This window comes from Narcine bancroftii, chromosome 9 (genome assembly GCF_036971445.1).
Source record: "Narcine bancroftii isolate sNarBan1 chromosome 9, sNarBan1.hap1, whole genome shotgun sequence".
Lineage (NCBI taxonomy): Eukaryota > Metazoa > Chordata > Chondrichthyes > Torpediniformes > Narcinidae > Narcine > Narcine bancroftii.
Window position 1 is genome coordinate 105,131,672 of NC_091477.1, and position 22,658 is coordinate 105,154,329.

The 22,658-nt window shown below is 39.0% G+C and overlaps 1 protein-coding gene across 1 annotated transcript in view; it reads left to right on the forward strand.

The window, feature by feature from the left end:
* Nucleotides 1-22,658, forward strand: part of rnpepl1 (arginyl aminopeptidase like 1) — a 48,743-nt gene that overhangs the window by 22,666 nt on the left and 3,419 nt on the right. The window contains exons 3-10 of the mRNA XM_069897149.1: nt 3,182-3,333; nt 4,765-4,881; nt 8,752-8,987; nt 12,300-12,413; nt 13,189-13,301; nt 15,202-15,310; nt 17,966-18,190; nt 21,078-21,220. Coding sequence (XP_069753250.1) covers nt 3,182-3,333; nt 4,765-4,881; nt 8,752-8,987; nt 12,300-12,413; nt 13,189-13,301; nt 15,202-15,310; nt 17,966-18,190; nt 21,078-21,220 — 1,209 coding nt within the window. The remainder of the gene's footprint in view (nt 1-3,181; nt 3,334-4,764; nt 4,882-8,751; nt 8,988-12,299; nt 12,414-13,188; nt 13,302-15,201; nt 15,311-17,965; nt 18,191-21,077; nt 21,221-22,658) is intronic.

Here is a 22,658-nt window from a genome sequence, read left to right on the forward strand (position 1 = left end):
GCAATAGTTTAATAGACGGTTTGTATGGCGGTTTTGATTGCATAGGTGACAGTGTGATAACTTCATTAATTTAAAAAAAAATGGCAGTCACAACCTTGTGGGTCTGAACGCAAATTGACAGCAATTGTCCAGAATTTCCCGTGGTTGTGGCCGCCTACAAAAAAAAAACATGCCTTGGCTCTAGAACTTGATGGAAAGTGACCGTTTCAAGATTAACAGTGAGGTACTGCTTTGGGCAGAATTGTAAAACCCATGATGTGGGAGGCCAATGTAAGACCTCCATGAAGATGCTGAAAGAAGTATTTTACTTGTGGTGTAACCAACTGCTGTCTTAACTACTTCAGCTCTATGGATAACCTGACTTTCAGACACTGTTAAATAACTTACTATAAAAATATGCAAGATTATTTCAAAATTTTAAAGAAATAAAAACATTGAACCATGAACATGCATTTTATCTGCTCAATTAAGGAAATATTATTATTTCACATTCACTTCTATTGAAATCAGAAGAGAAGTCCCTGGGTCAAGTCCTCACTGATGCATATTTTTGGGTAAATTCACTGTGTTAGTATGGAAAACTTCTGTAATTTACACTCCACTGCCCGATTCCAGGAGGAGTCCAATAGCTAAGAGAAGTTGCAAAATTATTTGTGAACAGATGTTTGGAAGTATACGACTTCCTAAACTTGATTGCACCTTGAGACAAGAAATACCAACAGTTCCATGTGGAAATTCGGGGATTTTCTTGCAAAATGTGCATTAAAAATTTATTAGTTGATGCTAGAGCATTTCAGATTGTGAAATACTAGTGTCAAATCTTATCATCTAACTTTTCAAATGATATAGGCAAGCATGAAAGGAAGTTTATAAGATTTCTCATAAGATCTAAATCACTTGTCATACTCATACTCAACTTGTATCTACAACTTGGTTTCTTAATTTTTCTGGTTCATTTGATCAATAACCTCACCGTCTCTGATGTCATTATGTATATGAGATGATGCCTCCAGAAGGCAGCCAACATCATAAAGGATCCCCATCACAACCTCTTCTTGCTGCTACCTTCATGTAGAAGGTATAGAAGCCTAAAGTCCAGAACCCCTAGGTTTAAGAAAGTTTTTTAAATCATACAATTATCAGGCTAGAGAATCTCCCCATACTCCTAACCCTAACTATAAACTAATCCAGGACCACCAAAAGATCTCTATGCACTGTTGAGATGGCACTTTTTTCTTGCAGTAATTGCAACTGTGAACATTTATTTTTTTAATATTTATATTTATTGTGATAATTAAATGTATACTATTGCTGATGGTGTATCTTGCGTACCTGTTTGGCTGCTGCAAGTAAGAATTTTAGTACTTGTGTATGTGACAAACTCATTAATTAGAAGAATTATAGAATAAACCGTTCCACAGGCGATGCTATAGCTTTGTCCTTTCACTCCTTCCTGATCCACCTGGAGAACAACGCCTCATTTGCTAGGTTGCTATTCATTGACTTCAGCTTGGCGTTGAATACGATCATTCCCCAGAGGCTGGTGGAGAAGCTGTCCTTGTTGGGTCTCAACACAGCCTGTCCGGATTGGTAACAGAACGCCGAGCACCATCGTGCTGAGCATTGGTGCACCTCAGGTCTGTGGGCTCAGCCCACTGCTGTTCACGCTACTGACCCACCCAACACTGCCAGCTCCAGCAGTGTCATCAAGTTTGCAGATGACACAACAGTAGTTGCTCTCATCAGGAACAGCTTTAAGTTGTACTACAGAGAAGAAGTGGTAATATCTCATTAAATGGTGCAGGAGTTAGAACCTGAATCTCATCGTGGATAAGATGAAGGAAATGATTGTGAACTTAAGGGGTACCAAGAACAACCACCCTCCACTGCACATCAACAACTCTATAGTAAAAAGAGGAGAGTAAAAAGAGGAGAGAGCACCAAGTTCCATGGAGTTCACTAAACTAGTGACCTATCATGGACACTCAACATCTCTTCACTTGTCAGGAAGGTGCAACAGCTACTGCATTTCCTGAGAAGACTGAAGCAAGCAAGGCTACCAGCCACCATTAAGTCATCCTTCTATAGGAGCTCTATTGAGACCGTCTGTGCCGGCTGCATCACAGAGTGATATGGTTGCTGCAGAGAAATGCATCAGAGGTCAATCTACAGGACCATAAGAATGGCAGAGAATATCAATGGAGTCTCCTTCCTGCAGCAACCCCCCCCGCCGCCCCCCCCCCCGCCACAACATCAGTATGATCTACCAGGATCATTGTCTGAAGAGGATGCACAAAATCATTGAGGACCCTTTCCATCCTCCACACAGCATCTTTCAGATTCTCCCATCAGGAAAAGAGATAAAGAAGGATCAGAGCCATCACCACCAGGCTGAGGAACTTCCCACAGGCAGTGAGAATGACCAAAGGAACTGCTCACACTAACCATTCGAGACTCATCCATGAACGAATATATTTGTTTCAATGAATACTTGTCCTACGTATGTGTTGTTTGTCTGTATTATGTCTGGATGTACATCTATGTCTTTTGCACCGAGGACTGGAGAATGTTGTTTCATCGGGATTTACTTGTACAATTGGGTGACAATGAACTTGACAGAGGCAGTCACAAAAGGGGAAAAATTAGCAGTCACGTGAGAGCCAAGTGCTTATTTGTGCAAAGCAAGAAATACAATGGGTCGAAAAGTGTTTTCGCCATATTTAAATTAGACTCTTTTCATACTGTATCAGAGCCCAACTTAATGTCCTTTGCATGTGAAGAAAGCCAACTTCATCATGAATTTACATAATATTAGAGCGGGAATACGGAGGACAATGTAGCCATGAAAAATATCAAGTTGGCATTGTTCTTGTATCCACCTTAATTCTTGGTGATTGAATTGTTCCGCAAGTATCAGGCTTAATCTGCCACAGCCGGTCTTCTTTGCTGAATATCTAAACATGTTTGTTTATTTTGTATGTTCTGATACTGACAGTTCTTGGCACATTTCCAAGTGCTGAATGTTGAAGGAGGAGGTTGAATTTTTCTTGTTTTTTTTCCTTTGTTCCTGTAGCTTCTGTTGTTCCTCCATGTTGTTAAATGCTTGCTCCATACCCTTGATTATGAGAACATACAAGACTGGTGGGAAAAAAATCCTTTTTTACTTTATTTTGTTTCTTAGGTTCCACCTGGTATAAAAGTATTAATGAGTGCAACACAGAGCTCGTTTGATGAGCAAGAGAACATATACCGATTCCAAATGGAATATCCAGTACCTGCTTATCTGTTGGCATTGGTAGCAGGAGACCTCATTTCTGCAGATATAGGTCCACGGTAAGTGTTTCTTCCTTCTCAACTATTTAATTCAACTTCTTGTGTTCGTGCACGAGGACCTCCAAATCCTTTGGTGCTGCTGCTCTCTTCAGTTATCTAATGCTCTGTCTTTAGTTCTTCCTACCAAAATGAACTTTACATTTTCCCATATTATATTCCATTAGCCAACTGTTTACCGAATCACTTAATACCCCTCTACAAACTGTTTGTAACCTCTTCACAACTTGCCTTTCCACCATTTTGTGTTGTCTCCAAATTTGGCTACCATAATATTTGTTTCCTTCCTCCAAGTCAATAATGTACATTGGAAACAGGTGTACCCTATGTATTAATATATTTGCAATTAATTATTCATAGATAACCTGATTGAAATTTAGACGCAGAAGCAGCAGGGTTTATTGAATCCATAGTGTCTCTACTGATGTTCTGCTTTTTACTTCTGTAACTTCCTAGCATTTTTTCCTAGCAGTGGTTTTGCACATAATTTCAATTGGATGTGTGCCACCTGGCACATTGCTAAACATTTTATGCACTGTACTTTTGCACAGCCAGCATGGACCAATTGGACAGAATGGCCTCCTTCCCTACGGTACACCTCTGCTTCAACAGTAGTTTTCCCTCAATGTAACTGGCTCTGACTGCCTTTATGCAATGGAACCAGAAATGTTCCACAAGTTTTAATTAAAATGGTAGTCTAAAGATTTCCAACATTCCAGGGCTCCAATAGCTCAATCCTTGGTCCAATATATCAATGCTTGGTGTCACCACAGGGCTTCTCCAACCCTACTTCAGACTATAGACTCTGTTGCCTAGCTTTTCTTATTTCCCAGCTCTGGGTTGCAACCCAACAGCTTGTCTAAATTTTTGCACGTTCCTCTTCAATTGCATGTCAGTACTTCATCGTGCAACTTCTTGCTCCTTCCTTATAGTGGCTTTCAGAACCAAATAACAAGATTGCTCCTACCTTGTAATTGGTGCATAGGATGTTAATGTTACCATCTGTTGACTCTCAAGTTTAATGCTCCCATTTGTGATATCTCACTGTTCAATGGCACATGGGTATTATTTAGCTTTAAATATACAAACTGTCTGATCACTGCAGTGAAGTATCAGCCCAGATAGAAGCACGAGAACAGCTATGTCTTGAGCCAAGAACTGTCAAACTCTAGCCAGAGTATTCCCAGCTGAGCCAGACTGCCTATGAGAAATGTTAGAGTGGTTTCTGTGTTTATAATGTTATCAACAAAACCTGATGAAGTCCTGTGGAATTTTCTAAGAATTGTAAACAGTCCGAGGTGTAAATTTGATGATTTGATTTATGGTCCTTGGCTTTCTGTTTGGTTTGTATATTAATTCATCAAAGGTGTACGATAGATTTTCTGATAGCTCATCTTTTCATTTTTTTTATAAATTATGCAATTGTACATACAGAAGCAGAGTTTGGGCTGAACCTTGTTTATTAAAAATTGCAACTGCAAAACTCAATGGCACAGTGGAACGGTGGCTGAGTGCTGCAGAGAATCTCTTTGGACCTTATATGTGGGAAAGGTAATTAAGGAAACTAATAAAGTGTAAAAATGTTTTTGCTTTGCATTGTGGGGAAGTAGTTGTGTGATGGAAATAGGTATATTTTAACATAAATTCCAAGTTGTAAAGGCTATGTAGCTCCCAGGATTTGGAATACTTTTGAAATGTTCCAAATTCAGATTCAGATTTCAGATTTATTGTCAGAATACATGCAACCCTGAAATTATTTTTCCTGTGGGCCAGGCAGAATTACCACTTATTGGTCATGCAAAAAAAATATCTGATATGGGGTATACATGCTAACAAATAAAGAGCTGTAAGCAGATAACAAATATAAACAGACAGAGTGTGCAATACAGAGAATTTTTTAAAAAATCAATAAAGTGCATAAGTAAGAGTCCTTAAATGAGTCCCTGATTAAGTATGTTGTTGAGGAGTCTAATGGAGGAGGGGTAGCAGCTTTTCCTGAACCTGGTGGTGTAAATCTTGTGGCACCTATACCTCTTTCGTGATGCCAGCAACGAGAACAGTGTGTGCTAAATGGTGTGGATCCTTGATGATTGCTGCTGCTCTCTGACAGCAGTGTTCCCCGTGATGTTCCCAATGGTGGGATGGGGTTTACCTGTAATGTCCTGGACCATGTCCACTATCTTTTGCAGGGCTTTATGCTCAAAAGTATTGATGTCCCCATACCAGACTGTGATGCAGCCAGTCAGCACACTTTCCACCGCACATCTGTATAAATTTGCCATGGTTTCCAATGTCATACCAAACCTTCACAAACTCTTAAGGAAGTAGAGGTGGTGACTTGCTTTCTTTTCGATGCCATTAGTGTGTTGGGTCCAGGAAAGATCATCCGAGATAGTGACTCCCAAGAACTTAAATTTGCTCACCCTCTCCGCTTTTGGTTCTCCCAATAATCACTAAATAGTGCTTATTGCATCTGGTTTTCCCTTTCTGAAGTCAACAATCAGCTCCTTGGTTTTGGTGACATTGAGTGCAAGGTTATTGTTGGTGCACCATTTGACCAAGTTTTCAATCTCCCTCCTGTTAGCTGACTCATCACATCTTTTTATACAATCCACTACCATGGTATCATCAGCCAATTTGTAGATGGTGATGTCGAACCGAGCCATAGTTGTAGGAATGAAGCAAGTAGACCAGGGGGTCGAAGAGAATGGTAAACACTGGGGGGGGTGGGGGGGTGGGAGAGAGGAGGTGGTGGCAATGCTTTGCACGAAGAAGAAGATATAATGGCCTTAACTTTTCTGAGTATGATCCATGCACTTCCTTTCTTCCTTAACCGAACAATAAGGTATGAAATGTTGATCTTGTTGCCTGGATGTTCCCATAATTGAGTGGCAAGGCCCTGAGCATTGCAAGAACTTTTAACATCACAGATAAGAGCAGGCCAGAACAATTGGGCTCCACCAAATGTACCTGAAAATGTTCAGGCATTATCAAAACAGACAACATTTTGCAACATTTCTACCTTTCAGAAACAATGAAAAAAAATCTTTAAAAAATAAACAAAAACAATTAAATTCTTTAAACAATTAAACGTTCTGCACTATATATAAACAATTAACGGGAATAAACATAATTTTAAAAAGAATGACCAATTCTACTGTCACACTTTCATGATGACAAACCTGATTCTGAGCTTATTCTTCCCTTTCCCACAGCTCTAAAGGCCCAATGAAAATGAGTGCACTTGAGGATTCCATGCCTTGCCTAACCTGGCACACAATTTGAGAGCATATTTCCCAGTATAAATGTTGAGGAATGCTACTGAGACCCAGCTCCAGCACAGGACTCAGAAAGTCCATTATCAAAGCACAGCCAAGAAATGACAGCAAAATCCAGGTAGCTGGTTTCAAAGTCAAACCAGGGCTTCCTGGGAAAAAGTCCTCTCCTATCTCTCCTGCAGTTAATAAATTAATTGCGCCCTAAAAGTAAAATAAGATTAAACCACGAAATAGTGTTTTGAGTTTTTTTAATGTCAAAAAGGATGGTTTGTTTCCTGACCAGATGGTCATAGATTTGAGTTCCAAAGGAGCTTGCCCTTGAACTTGCATGCTTTATTTGAATGTAATTCTTGTCTGGATGATTACGTGCAAAGGGACATTTCCCCATTGACTGACCACAAGATAAATATGCATATACTAAATCAACCTATTTCCTGAACTTGGCAAGATATGCAAACAAAAATGATTTGCAAAGGAACATTAATATGCTGTTGCCGTCTTCCCCCATTTTTTCCCCCACCTGCTTACAGAGTCGGTTTTTTGGTTTGATAAATTTCAAAGGTTGCCCAAAAACCTTCAGTTATATATCTATTTGGTAACCTGTCACTTAGAAAACTAGACAGTACTGTTTGGAGGAGGCAGGAATCATTGAAGAATAAAAAGATATAAATTTTATCTGTCCTTGGCATCCAGTCATTTACGAGCAATGCTCACAGGATAGTGATTGGGAGCTAGAAACCTGGTTGATTTCTTTTTGTTCATTAGCATGGTGATGGAATTGAATTGTTTAAGTTCACAAGATACAGTAAAAAGCTTCATTTTGCATGCTGCACAGGCATGTCAACTCAGTCAGTCGGCAGTGTAATAATAACAAATCCACAAGTAAGTAAGACAACAGCATATAGAATAGTGTTACAATAAGTCAAATGTGATAGCAGAATATAGTATTAATGGTAAGACTATTGGCAGTGTGCAGGATCAGCGGGAATCTTGGGGTCCAACTCCATAGGACGCTGACAGCAGCTGCGCAGGTTGATTCTGTGGTTAAGAAGGCATATGGTGTATTGGCTTTCATGATTTAGAAGCCGAGAAATAATGTTGCAGCTATATAGGACCCTGGTCAGACCCCACTTCTGTGCACAGTTCTGGTCACCTCACTACCAATAGGATATGGAAGCCATAGAAAGGGTGCAGAGGAGATTTTCAAGGATGTTGCCTGGTTAGGGAGCATGCCTTATAAAAATAAGGTTGAGTGAACTCTGGCTTTTCTCCTTGGAGTGGGCGGAGGATAAGAGGTGACCTGACAGAAGTTTTTAAGATGATGAGAGGCATTGATTGTGTAGTCAGAGTCTTTTTCCGAGGGCTGAATTGTTGCCACAAGAGGACGTAGGTTTAAGGTGCTGGGGAGTAGGTGCCAAGGAGATGTCAGGGGAAAGTTTTTTTTTACATAGAGAGTGATGGTTGTGTGGAATGTACTGCCGGCAACAGTAGTGGAGGTGGCTACATTAGAGTCCTTTAAAAGACTTTTGGATGGGTACATAGAGTTTAGAAAAATAGCGGGCTATGGGAAAGCCTAGTAATTTCAACGGTAGGGATATGTTTGGCACAAGTTTGTGGGCCAAAGGGCCTGTATTATGCTGTATGTTTTCTATGTCTTAACTAGTGGAAAGTATAGAGAAATTTACAAAAAGTCATCGTGCTGGGAATAGAGAAATTATGGTTCAATGGGATCCGATAACAGAAGAAAGAAGCTGTCCTTGAATCCAAAGATTCGTCTTTTCAAAAAAAAAACGTATCTTCCGCCCGAAGGAAGGGCAGAGAGAGAGCATGACAGGGATGGGCTGGGTCTGTTGATATGTCGGCAGCATTCCTGAGACGAGAAGTATGGAGGGGAAGTTGGTTTGCATGATGGTTTGACCTGCATTTACAGCTCTGCGCTTTCTTGAGCAGAGCAGTTCCCGTACCAAGCTGAGACCATTTCCTTGACTAGATATTTTCAGTTAATGAAATTAATTGATCTAAATCAAACCATGTTTAGTTTAACCCAGAACACAGAACTTTGTCGTTTTTTTTTACGTGGGGTTTTTAAATATGTGAAAGAAAATAACTTTTTGTAGAAGATAACCATGTATTTTCGTTTCAGGTATGATGTTGTTTTCCTTCCGCCCTCTTTTCCAATTGTTGCAATGGAAAATCCCTGTTTGACATTCATTATTTCCTGTATATTGGAAAGTGATGAGTTTCTCATTATTGATGTCATTCATGAGATTGCTCACAGCTGGTTTGGAAATGCAGTCACCAACGCTACATGGGAAGAAATGTGGCTGAGTGAGGGATTGGCAACATATGCACAACGTCGCATTACCACGGAAACTTACGGTGAGGGCATATTTTTATTATTATATTTTTCTAATATCAAAGGATAGGATTCTCCCTGTAGGTATTCACAATAGGATTCAATCGGCAGAAAATGTTGACTGAAAATCATGGGTTTATAAGGTCTAATTTTGCATGAGTGTAAATAGGTAAAATGTGGATATAGTGGCTGTGGTCAGGAGGAGAGCAAGTCTTGTTATCACCCATTGTTTAACCCTTTCAGAGCCACACTTGAACTATATGGAAACCAGTTGAGCTACAGAAGTCCCAGGTTGCCAGCAATTGTGGAAATGGTACTGCACCAACTAAGGCAAGGGAACAGCAAGCAGCCTATTAAAGGAAGCAATAGGTATATGGACTGATCCCATTCTGGTTGCCTCTGTACTTCAAAGAGTTTAATGACTTTACCAAGTAAATTGAGAAGAATAAAACATTAGCTTCTAATAAAAAATTAGATTTGCCTCATGTTACATTTAAAGCTACTTCTGTTCCTCCTGCTTGCATGTTCTATGCAACACACTGTGTAATTCCTCTGGACCAATTGCCTTTGCTTAAGACCTTGTGAGTCTTGCTTTTAAAAGATGGAACTTACAGATTCTTGCAGACATCGGATTCTCCAATAAAATGTGGCAGGTTAGACGCAAGAATCTGCTATCAAGATAAGAGCATCCAATAAATCGAGACAAAAATAAAAAGTGCCGGAAATACTCAGCAAGTCAGGTCACATCTGTGGAAGAGAAAGGGAATCAGCAGTATTTTCTGTTTTTATTTAGATTTCTGGCATCAGCAGATTTTTTTTAAAGATTGCCAATAAATTGGACTTGGAACAATTAGCGACTCTGATTGCATGGCATGTTCAGCTGATCTGAAGTTTGAAAGCTTACTCTCCTTCCACAACTTCCTGTATTGGTTTCGTAGGTGATGTAATATAAATGGTTCTCTCTTCTCATCTGCAGTCATTGACATTGGGACTTTAGGGTTTCAGTGATGCTGCAAATATCATTATTTATTTAAACTAAGAGCATGGTCGTAGAACCTGGTGCTAATGGGATGGTCAGATTGAGGATGGTGCTGTTGCACAGGAAGTCGGTATAAATGTCCTTTCCCATCTTCTTGAAATGCTTACACCCTGCTGAAGTCACAGGAAGTTTCTTCATAAAACCATCAGTCATAACATTCCATGAGGCCATCCTAAGAGGAACATTGGATCAAATGTCAGACAGTATCACTGAGCTGTAGCATGTTTATATCAATAAGGTTGATAAATGCAATAACTGATATAGAAAGGGGGAAACTTAATTGTTCATAAACTAATGAGATGTGCTTATAAAGATTTGGTCTGTCATCAGATTCGCATGAATATCTTTGTGCTATTCTGCATGATGCTTCTGCAACTCTTGGTTGCCATTCTCTAGTATCTTCACAGAGTAGCCATCTTAAAAAGATGAAGTATAGTGTCATAAAGCGATGCAGTATTGAAATAAGTTCTTGGCCTTCTAAATTCATGCCAAGCATCAATCTCCCATTTGTAGCCTTTTTTTTAATTCTACCTATATTCCCATCAACTCCCTCATATTCTACCACTCACCAACAATGAACAGCATTTTACAGCAACCATTTAAAGAAGTCTTTGAGATTGAAAGGAAATAGGAACACCCAGACTGAGAACATCCAAATCCATTGCAGCTCTACTAGCTACCATTGTGCCACCTTGAGTACATATAGAGCAGGTAGTGCAGTGGTTCAATCCTTGAGGTTCTGTAACACTGCGCTGCAGACCATCCTCGAGGGATCCATTCTCTTGAAGTGCCTTCAAAGACCACAGCTTACAAAATTGAAGTGCTGGTGGATGATTGCCCCATAAGCAGTTCTCAGTGGCAATTCTCAAGCTGAAAGGGTTCTTTCAGTGTCGACGACAGAGAGTTGCCCTCATTCTTCTAGAAGCTTACAAAGAATTCTTAATTCTTTCTCCTCTTGTGATGGGGTGAAAACTGACAGCTCAGTGACAACTATCTAATTTATAAAGTCTGATAAGTCTGGGCCTCCTTCACGGAAAATAGGAATGGTACTGGGCCACACAAGCATAGAGACCAGGAACAGTGTTAGGTCCTTTAACAGGCTAACAGCTGATCATCCAGTTCTTCTTTTTTCAAAAAGACATTTACAATGGAAGACCTTTGGCATCCAGTTTAAAATGTGTGAAAATGGATGATTGGAAATACCTATATCATTGAAGACAAAAGGAAATCAGTTGTGGTTAGTGATAAAATTAAACAAAATCAAATCAACTGAGAAATATGCCCACCATAAATCCTTTAGAAAAAGCAATAGGTCAGTCCTTTCAACCTTTTATCTTCCATCCGACAAGGCGGGAGATCTATTTTGTTCTAGCTCAGCAGAATGCGATTGTAAATGATATGAATGGTATTTTTCATACATTTGCTTTGCTTAAAGCCACTGTCCATTTTGGAGATTTTTCACTGTCAGCTGAAAGTCGATGGAAAATGCACAGCAGGCATTGGCATTCTGGCAAACTTCTGTTTTGTCACAAATCCCAAGTAGATTTATGATGTGTTTGTTTCTGATGGTTGTTAGGGTAAAACTATTTGTGGAGCCTTAGGAAATGCTGGGAACGATGTCTGCCAAGAGTGAATCTGTTATTTATCTTTTACTTTACCCTTTTTCAAGGAGAAAATAAAGTTTAAAATATAGTTATTTCAAATAAGCTTGACTTTTTAATGTTTCTTTTATGGTAAAATATTGTATATTTGTCCGGCATCTGATTTGATCATTATTATAATAGACTGGCACGTTTCTGATCTGAATATTTATAAACTCCTTGAAAGTGCTTTTTTTTTATGAGGGCTGCAGCAGTTACTCTGTGATTAACAATCCGTAACATAAAATAAGATCCTTTTCATTTTTCTGCTACAAAGATGACTTGCCTATAAATACTACTTGAAATATTATCCTTTTTGATACGGACCACTGTTAATGAGTAAGCCTTTTCACCTGCTGGTACGAGGGCACATTATTGCACTTCTTTCAAGCTTTATTCACACACATTTCATAGAGCATACCATCAGACATCTCAAAATAAAGGTGGGTATTATCTTGCAAGGTGAAAGGAAAATGTTTGAGTGATTAGCCATTGCGAGTCTCCGTAGTCTGATTTACAGTGAAAGGATGTGTTCTAGAGTTGCCTGCCTATTCAAGTTACAATGCCAAATGCAGAAAATCCAAAAGTTAGCACATGGAAAGCAATTATTTTCAGAGACAGAAAAAATACTGGTTTCCTTTTTCTTTACCTCTCAGGGGCTGCTTTTACTTGTCTTGAAACCACTTTCCGACTGGAAGCACTACATCGTCAGCTAAAACTGCTTGGAGATGAGAGTCCTGTCAGCAGACTACAAGTGAAGTTTGAGCCAGGTCTCCATTTTATCTGTTTGTAACCAAAATGAAATCTTCTGCTCCGTTGACTAATTAATGGAACAAACTCATTGATTTCAGAGTGTAACATGATTTTTTTTTTTTACAAAAATTCAGTTATTTGGCACTTTCAGACTCGCTCGAGAATAATTTTAAATTTTAAATTTAGACATGCAGCACAGTAACAGACCCTTTTGGCCTACAAGCCTGTGCCGCCCAATTACACCCAATTGACCTGCACCCCCAGTACATTTTAAATTGTGGGAGGAAACCAGAGCCCCCGGAGGAAAACCATACAGACCTGGGGAGAACATACAAATTCCTTACAGACAGTGCTAGATTCAAACCCAGTCGATGGTGCTGTAACAGCATTGTGCCAACCCGGTACACTTACTGTGCAATCCTAATGATAGACTATTGGTTGATAAACTTGCTTGACAGATTCTTTAGTTTTTAATAGCTAATGGATTAAATCTTTGGTTGATTTTAATCTTCATTAATTAATCAAAATAATTTTTCTCATCATGATACTGTACTTGTATTCACTTTTGTTTTGATTACAGCAGTTTTGAAAGGTTAGTTGAAAAGTGGGATGGAATTATCCATCAGTTTCCAATACAACCAAGTATAGAAAGCGGTTGTAAACTGCCCTTCACTGTGATGGAAACGTTATTGAGCCAATGGTCCAAAATACAAGTAGATAGAAACATTTATTAGTAAAATGTTTTGGTGATTGAAGATAACTACGTGATATTTCTTCCATTTTCCCTTGCAGGAGTCAATCCCAGCAGTCTGATGAACCTTTTCACCTACGAAAAAGGATTTTGCTTTGTGTACTACCTGTCACAGCTCTGTGGTGATACAAAGTGCTTTGACTCTTTTCTTCGAGTAAGTTCAGCAACTTGTTGAACTTTATCATTTTATTTTTAAAGACTGGTTTATAAAAAGCAAGTGAAAAGATGTTGGAAACTATATGGTCTCACTCATATCAAGCTCTGTGAAGTCGAGTAAATTGCTATCTGCATTGCCCAATAGAATTTGAAGTCAAGAGTAAATTGCTATCTGCATTGCCCAATAGAATTTGAAGTCAAGAGTAAATTGCTATCTGCATTGCCCAATAGAATAACATAATCCCAATTCAGAGATGAATTTTCTATTGCAAAGATGAAAAGGACAAGCTCGATGTATTGAGAACTGGAACCAATCAGAATATTGAGCTGCTGAGGGAAACTCCTTCCATAAGCCGTTAGAAGTATTTTTGTACAAGGCCGTACCTAAATTGTGATATTGTGGAATCAGTGGTATCTAATCTTTTTGGGGTTTCTTGGATCTACCTAATCTCTCAGCCTCTGACTGCTGTTTTCACAGCTTTCCCTGAGAAACAAACAAGTCTCTTCCTCAGATTGTGGCAATAACTGTAGAACAGTCAGGAATTAAGACCATAAGACATAGGAGCAGAAATAAGATATTCAGCCATTCGAGTCTGGCCTGCCATTTAATCATGAGGTGATCTATTTTCCCAATTATTCACATTGTCCAGCCTTCTCCCCATAGCCTTTGATCCCCTGACTAATCAAGAACCTGCCTTAAATGCACCCAATGACCTGGCCTCCACAACTGACTGTGGCAACAATTTCCACAGGTTTACCACCCTCTGGCTGAAGAAATTCCTATGCATTCGTGTTCTAATCGGACGCCCTTCAATCCTGAAGTCCTCTTGTCCTAAATTCTCCCAACATGGGAAACAACCTTTCTATATCTAAAGGCTCATGCCTTTCAACATTCAAAATGTTTCAAGGAGATCCCCCTCATCCTCCTAAATTTCCAACAAATACAGGCCAAGAGGTGTCAAATGAGCCTCAATGATAATCCTTTCATTCCCAGAATCATCCTAGTGAACCTCCTTTGAACCCTCCAACTTCAGCGCATCTTTTCTGAAATGAAGAGCCCAAAACTGCTCACAATGCTCCAAGTGAGGTCTCACCAGTGCATTATAAAGCCTCAACATCACATCCCTGCTCTTAAATTCTATTCCTCTTGAAAAGAATGCCAGTCTTACATTTGCCTTCTTGATCACCATTTCAACATGCAAATTTACCTTAAGGCTATCCTGTGCAAGAACTGCCAGGTCCCTTTGCAACTGGAAATTTTCAATTTTCTCCCCATTTGCCCATTTATTTTTTTACTACTAATGTGCATGACCATACACTTTCCAACATTGTATTTCATTTGCCTCTCCTCTGCCCATTCTCCTAATCTTAGTCCTTCTGCAGTCTCCATGTTTCTTCTACATTATCTGCTCCCCCACCTACCTTTGGGTCATCTGCAAACTTGACCACAGAACCATTCATTCCACAATCCACATCATTAATATAAAAATAACCACCTCAACACTGACCCCTGTGAAACAGAGTTCTATTTAAAGGTGATGCTCATTAAGGTAGAGCATGCTTCAGGCATGTTTTAATGTATGATTGAAATGTTTTTGATTTAAAAAAAAAATTATAATAGTAGTCCAAGCTGTACCCCACACATGGTCACAAAATGTAAATCTGTCTCTTGATTTTTGTAAACGAATTAATTAATGTTTTCTGCAATTCTGGCTGTTTTGTATAGAACTCCCATATTTTTGTTCATCCTGTAGTTTTCGGCCTTTTATGAGCCAATAGGATTAGTTCACCGTCACATTAATATAAATATAGAATGCATCCTGTCACATGCTTAGCCTCTATAGTTCATATGATTGCCATAAGACTCAAATTTCTAACATTAATAACTTCCTTCTTAGGCCTATGTGGAGAAGTTCAAATTTACAAGCGTGGTTGCAGGTGATTTACTGGAGTTTTTCTTGGGCTTTTTTCCTGAGCTGAGGGAGAAATGTGTGGACAACAAGGAAGGTTGGTGAGATGTTTGAACGAAATTTTCTAAATTTTCTTTAGTCCACGACAGGGCAATTATGAACAGCATTGAGCCCAACCTTTTCCAATACAATTAGGAAGCTGTTGGCACACAAGGCTCTTCAGGATCTGTGTTCACCATTGATACCCTAATGAATCTCACTCCAGGGGCACTTGGTTCTCATAAACCAGTCTCCAGCAGCCCACAGTCTGGTGTGAGTCCTTCAAGGCCCTTGCTTGTTCACTGCTTGATCTACTTCCCTGTTGGATTGTTTCCCAGGCTTCTCCTCAGTAGGGTGGTGTTCTCCCACTCTGGTCTCCTACCAAACACAGGCACCCTCCATCTTGGGCACACATCTGAGTTCGCCTAACCTTTTTAACAAAAGCACCGCTAGCCCTTTCTGTCAGCCATTTGAAACGAGCATGTGGCTGTTGGCATAACAACCAGGCATTAGGACCCCTCATGTAATTCAGACATGGCAAAAAATAAATCAATGCATTTGAATAAAGGTGGGGATATCTTCTTAAGGAGCCTTGACCCAGAATAAATTAATACTTAAGACTCTGGATAATAAAATCATGGACACCAGGTGCCGGAAGGGAATCAGCTGTATTGAGGATTGTTAGCTTGTGTCTTTCCAACAACTAAGAATTAAATATGATCTGTCCAATAAAACTTTCTTTTGCTGTCTCCAGCTAAGATCTTTCTTAAAGGATAATTTGGGACCAACTATGGCCCTGCCCTGTGTGTAGTGACATGGAGATTCTAATTCAAAAGGGGAATACACTCAAGTTAATCTCTATGATGTATCTCCTATTCCAAAGTGAGGACCCGAAGCCAGGCTTACACAGGTCAAGGTGGGAGACAGACTTGGGCACAACAACCCACAAGCGGTGCTGGTCAGACTGGTGTCTGGACAGCATGACAATACTTATTAATGCCAGGTACAGATCTGTGCAATACAATTTTCTGCATCAATTATTCCTCAAACCACATAAACTATAAATCTAAACCGAAAATTTTGGAAATGTGCTTTAGATGTGGTGTGGAGATTAAACCTTTGTGTACAAAGGTGAGATCCTCCTGGGAGGACCTGGGGGACATTTTGAAAAAATGTAAAGGTGGATTTTCTACAGGATCTGGAATTGTACCATCTGGGAAACATTATGGATAAGAGTTTTAAACTGTCCAGATGCCAAATTCAGTTTGCGATGGTTGCCTTGTCAGTAGCCAGGAAGTGTATAGCGGTCACCCAACTAAACATTGCATGATGGAATACAGAGATACAGAGTTGTAGTCCCCTGGATAAAATATGACACATTCGTTAAGATATGTCAGCCTTATCTGCAACATATAGGTACGCAGATATAGTTACATCCCTTCTAAATAGAAGTAAGGTAAAAATCCGTACTAGTAGTAGAACGATTGAGATAAATAAAGTGGGTCGTGGCACAGATGACATGCTCTTTTTTCTTATCTTTTTTCATTTTACTTTCTTACTTTTGGTTTATATTTGGTTCCTTTAAGGGTTGGTGACTCTAGATTTTTGATTGTTTGTTTAATTTACATAATCTTTTCCTTGTGGTACTAGGGTATGCGAGGGAAAGGAGAGGGGTGGGGGGGGGGGGGGGAGTGGAATGGACCCTGAATGTAATATGAAATTGTGGAGAAAGATTGAATTGTTGTTTTGGATTTGTGTGAGTCTAGGAAAATTAAAATATTCAAAAAAAAAGGATAATGCCCAAAACATTGCCTGCCTATTGCTTTTCATGGATCCTGCATTCCCAGCTGAGTTTCTCCAGCTCTTCATGTACTGAGCTGAATCCCACCATCTGCAGGTTTCTTGTCTCCCATCAAGCTATGTTTTTTTGTTCTTTGTAATTTGTATATCAATTCTATTTGTGCATTGGAGGTTTACCATAAATGGTCAAATAAACCACTCTCCCAATTGGGGCCATGTATAATATATATTTATGCTCTGTGCAAAGAAATGTTTCTGAAGTAACAAAGGTAACTCAATCAAATTTTTAGGTAGTGATAAAATTTTGCCTCAATTCATGATTTATTGATAGTAATTCTACTAAGATTAGCATGCACAATCCTTTATCTGGACATCTAAAATCCGGAAAGCTCCAAAATCCGGCAAGTGTGGAGAGAGATGGCAGCACACGAGTTGGTCAGGCAGGGTTGGTGGGGGTGGGGGGGAGACAGGCAGCGCAACTGGATTGTGGTGGGGGGGGGGGGGTAGGTGGATACGGCACCACAATTTGGGTGGGTTTAAATCTGGCTTTCCAAAATCCGGAAAAATCCAAAATTCGGAACACGTTGTCCCCCGACGGTTCTGGATAAAGGATTGTGTACCTGTAGTAGAAAAAGGTTAGAGTTTGCTACTGAAACAGAAGGGGAGTTTTTATTATCTTACCAATTTCAGCAACTTAACGGTATGAACTTGAGAGTCAGTAGATACAATCAGTATTATTTATTTTCATATTATTTTGAATGAAGAGATTGCAGAAATAAATTGTGCACTTCATAAGTTCCATTCTCGTATGAGCTTGTCTTTTTTTAAAATCAGAGTAGAAACCATGTGTGTTTCAGCAAAAATTTCTGTGATCAAATTTTGCTTTCAGCTGAATTTTTTTTTCTGTTTTAAGGGTTAGAATTTGAGCGCTGGCTGAATGCGTCTGGGCCACCGCTGCTGGAACCAGATTTGTCTCGGGGATCCAGTTTAATTAAACCAGTGGAAACTCTGTACCAGCTCTGGAGTTCAGAAACTCTTGATGGAAACCATATTACGAACATTGATATATCCAAATGGAAAACATTTCAAATAGTCCATTTATTGGACAAACTCCTAGACAGATCTCCATTGCCCCATGGTATGATGACATGTTGGCATATCTCATTTTTATTAGAGCTCAATGTTAAATATGAAAAATTTCATAATTACTTATACATTTGATAAATGCTTTTTTTTGAAGAGTTTTATTTTGATATTTTGTTTAAATGTGGTTTGCTTGTGAAATGATTTCATTAATCATTCTATTATAGAAATCCCATAGCAATTTTATTTTTATAAGTAGACCTGTTTGTGCCATGGAACTCTTTGCCTCTTTATTGTTCTGGTTCACATCAGTATTGTAAACCACTTTTGTGTAATGAATCCAAAATGTGTCCTAACAAATCTGACCTGATTGCTGTACACTACATTGAGGCTTGTATAGTGAAGAATTTAGTTCCATGACTGAAAGACTGAAAGAGAAATATTGATTACAATACAAGGAACAAAGTATACATGGAATCCTTTCGGTCCATCTCTGACAGGATCTTGGTTGAATGACCCCTTTTGGAAAAGTCATGAATTTCAGCTTTTTTGTGCTCTAGTTTCCATTGTTAAAGTGGAACCCACAATTGTGTAACATTTTCGTACCATTAACTAAACCACACCTTGTTTTGGTAACCCAGCCTCACAGAATTGTATACTTTTATTACAACTGAGCTTTACATTCAAGTGTTTCATCTATTTTGACATTTTTTTTTTACAGTAAAATCATCAAATATCTATCTATAGTTGAAATAATAAAATGACTAGTTCTAGTTCATAACATTGAGCTTATTGAGTGGAACAGGGAAAAATGAAAAAGAAAACTTTTGTGTCTATTTAGGGAGCTCAATATTGACAAGAAGCCAAATGAGACACGGCAATCTATAATATGGATTTACTTATTTATCCAAGTAAAAGAGCATTTATTGGCATTACCAAATTGATAGATTGTTGCTCCAAAAAGGGTAGATTTCAGATTTATTGTCAGAGTACATACATGACATCACATGCAACTCTGAGATTCTTTTTCCTGCGAGCCAGGCAGAATTACCACTTATTAGTAGAGCAAAGCAACTGTAGTCAAGGTACATATGTAATCAAATAAGGAAATGTAAACAGTACAAAACAAAAAGAAATTAAAACAATACCTGAATTCTCAATATAACTTATCTGTACAGCAGTTAAATCAACCCTAAAATGTAAATAAGAACAAGTATGTTTTGAGCATTAATTGGACAAGTTGTAATACAGATATTTTTGATTAGTATTCACCATCATTTCACTGAAATACACAGCAACCGAAAGATCATACTGTCTGGGTAGTTTAATTCAGGAATCCTAATGTTGCTTTCAGTGATTCAGCATTTCTTCAAATACTTGCTGTCCTTACAAAATCCTTCAGGGATTTCAGTCGGTTTCCAAAAATGTTGGTATAAATGAATGTCTTTGTCAGATACCCTGAAAGTGATGCGCTTTGACACCTGCAGGTAAATGATGATTTTATAATTTGCTAGCCATAATTATTGCTAAATAAGCTCTCTGACTTTTAGATCAAATTATATTCATATAGATTGAAATTCCTCATTGCCGAATGTTTTGAATTATTTGACTTGGAAACAAGAAAGTCCGTTTTGAAGCAAGCTTATGATAGTTCAGCATTAATCTTAATCTCGTATGTATTCAACTAAATATTAGAGAAAACTTATTTTTGTTGAATTGTTCGATAGGATTGGTTGTTGAACAAATTTTATGACATTGTGATTTACTGTCATTCATAGTCATAATAAATTGTGACAGTGAGTGGTTGATGGTTGACTTCCTTTTATTTGAAAGGCTTGTGGAAATGTGGCAGGGAAGGGGAATTATCCATAATAAATGTTGATTTTGAGAGGTGCAGGAGTCTAGAATATTGAGCCATGCAGAAGTGTTCTGGGTGATCTCTAAGGTGTCTTTCTTGGGCATTGGGACATATAGCTCAAGGGCACCTCTTGGAAGTTATGACATGTAGGAGTAAAGCATCTCATTGGAGGGGTTAGGTATGGAGAATGCCTATTTGACAGGATGGATTTTGAGCAAGTGTCCCAGTGTAAAATTAACTTCTGGAATGCTGGTTAACTTCTGGTCCTAAATCACTTGGAAGACACCTGACAAGAATCTGTTGAAAAAGGAGGCGGTCCAAACCACATGCACATGGATCACTTGATATTTGTTGTCAGCTTTCTGCTGGGTCAGCAACAAGTACTGTCATTTCACCACTTGCTGCAAACTAAAATGTTTGATTTCTTCTCAAAGCCAAATATAACAACATAAAATGTGTGCTAGGGCTATGCCTCAGGACAAGTACATGCACAATGTGTCTGGAAAAAAAATAAATCAGTACATAATATTGAATGGAGGAGGCTTGTGTAGTTAAATTTCTTTGTAATTGTCTCCCTTTTAATTATTTGATTGACAGAAATCAGAAAAGCTAACAAAATGAGAAAATGACAAAGGAATTGTTTAAAGTTTGAATTTTTCAAAGTGTATGCCATTTATGAAAGCAACTAAAAAGTATCAGGCAAAACGCCTCAGAAATCAAAAGTTTGTTGAATCAAGTAAACACCAACCATGAAGTATATTGAATTCCCCAGATAACTTTAAGTTTAATTTTATCTAAGTTTAATTATTGTTACTAATAGACACTGATGTATGTGAAAGTCGATAATAAATTTGAAACCTATGATTTTTATCAGCACATTTACAACTATTGATTGCATACAGATATTTCCATGTAATCTTTAAAAGTTGTTCCCTATAGCTTGGAAACTTGCAGTGACCACACCCAAATTAGAGAATTTCTTTTATTCAGGCCTGTCTGTTCCATTAATACGTAGTTATATAAATTAAAATGCCTGACATTATGCTGCTAAATGCCTTATATTTTCTCTTTTATCTCTCGTCAGAAGTTATGATGAAGCTATCGAAGAGTTACTCTGCACTGCTTGACTCAATGAATGCTGAAATAAGAATTAGGTGGTTACAGATTGTAGTCAGAAATAACTATTTACCAGATTTTTACAAAGTACGACGATTCCTGGAAAACCATGTAAGATACCTAATTCTTGAAGCTACAGATTAATTTGGGTGAAAGTTAAACTGATTAATAATTATCCATTTATTGAAAATGCTATTGACTATTTTGCTGTTGAATGCAACTCAATGACAACAATGTATATCAGCAAGAGTTCTTGTCGCCTGTGGCTCATGAGATAGATTTTTTTTAAATAAGTGGCATTTGATAAGGGATTTTAGGAACATGATGCTAAGATTTGTTTGGGAGTGGATTGTCAGGTGGTTTTAGTGTCCTTCAGAACTCATTCACATATTTCATCTACTCTTTGTCGCACCAGCATCTTTAGCCATGTGGCTCGATGCTGATACAATTCAGAATCTGCTCTGCACCTCCACTTTTCTTCATTTTAAGATCTTCATCAATCCAAACCATCTTTTATGCATTTTCAGCATTTAACTAGAGGTTCCAAACAATGAAAGAGAATGTTCAAGGTTAAATCTGTGCTAAAAAACAGAATACTGAAAGCAATAAAAAACCTGAGGTTTACTTTTAACATGGACAGATACTTGGGGTCATGATATTCTGGCAATTAGTGAGACCTGGCTACAGGAGGGGCAGGACTGGCAACTTAATATTCCAGGATACATTTGTTTTAGACGTGATAGATCGGGGGTAAAAAAGGGGGAGGAGTTGCTCTGCTTGTTTTTTGGCTTGGCTTCGCGGACGAAGATTTATGGAGGGGTATGTCCACGTCAGCTGCAGGCTCGTTTGTGGCTGACAAGTCCGATGCGGGACTGTCAGACATGGTTGCAAGGGAAAATTGGTTGGTTGGGGTTGGGTGTTGGGTTTTTCCTCCTTTGTCTTTTGTCAGTGAGGTGGGCTCTGCAGTCTTCTTCAAAGGAGGTTGCTGCCCGCCGAACTGTGAGGCGCCAAGATGCACGGTTTGAGGCGATATCAGCCCACTGGCGGTGGTCAATGTGGCAGGCACCAAGAGATTTCTTTAGGCAGTCCTTGTACCTCTTCTTTGGTGCAACTCTGTCACGGTGGCCAGTGGAGAGCTCGCCATATAACACGATCTTGGGAAGGCGATGGTCCTCCATTCTGGAGACGTGACCTACCCAGCGCAGTTGGATCTTCAGCAGTGTGGATTTGATACTGTCGGCCTCTGCCATCTCGAGTACTTCGATATTAGGGTTGAAGTCACTCCAATGAATGTTGAGGATGGAGCGGAGACAACGCTGGTGGAAGCATTCTAGGAGCCGTAGGTGATGCCGGTAGAGGACCCATGATTCGGAGCCGAACAGGAGTGTGGGTATGACAACGGCTCTGCTTGTTAAGGAGGACATTACTGCCATGAGGTGGCAGGATGGTCTGGAGGGATCGTCCAGTGAGGCTGTTTAGGTGGAATTGAGGGGTGAAGGAGGCATGAGGATGCTAATAGGGGTGTATTACAGACCACCAAATAGGCCAC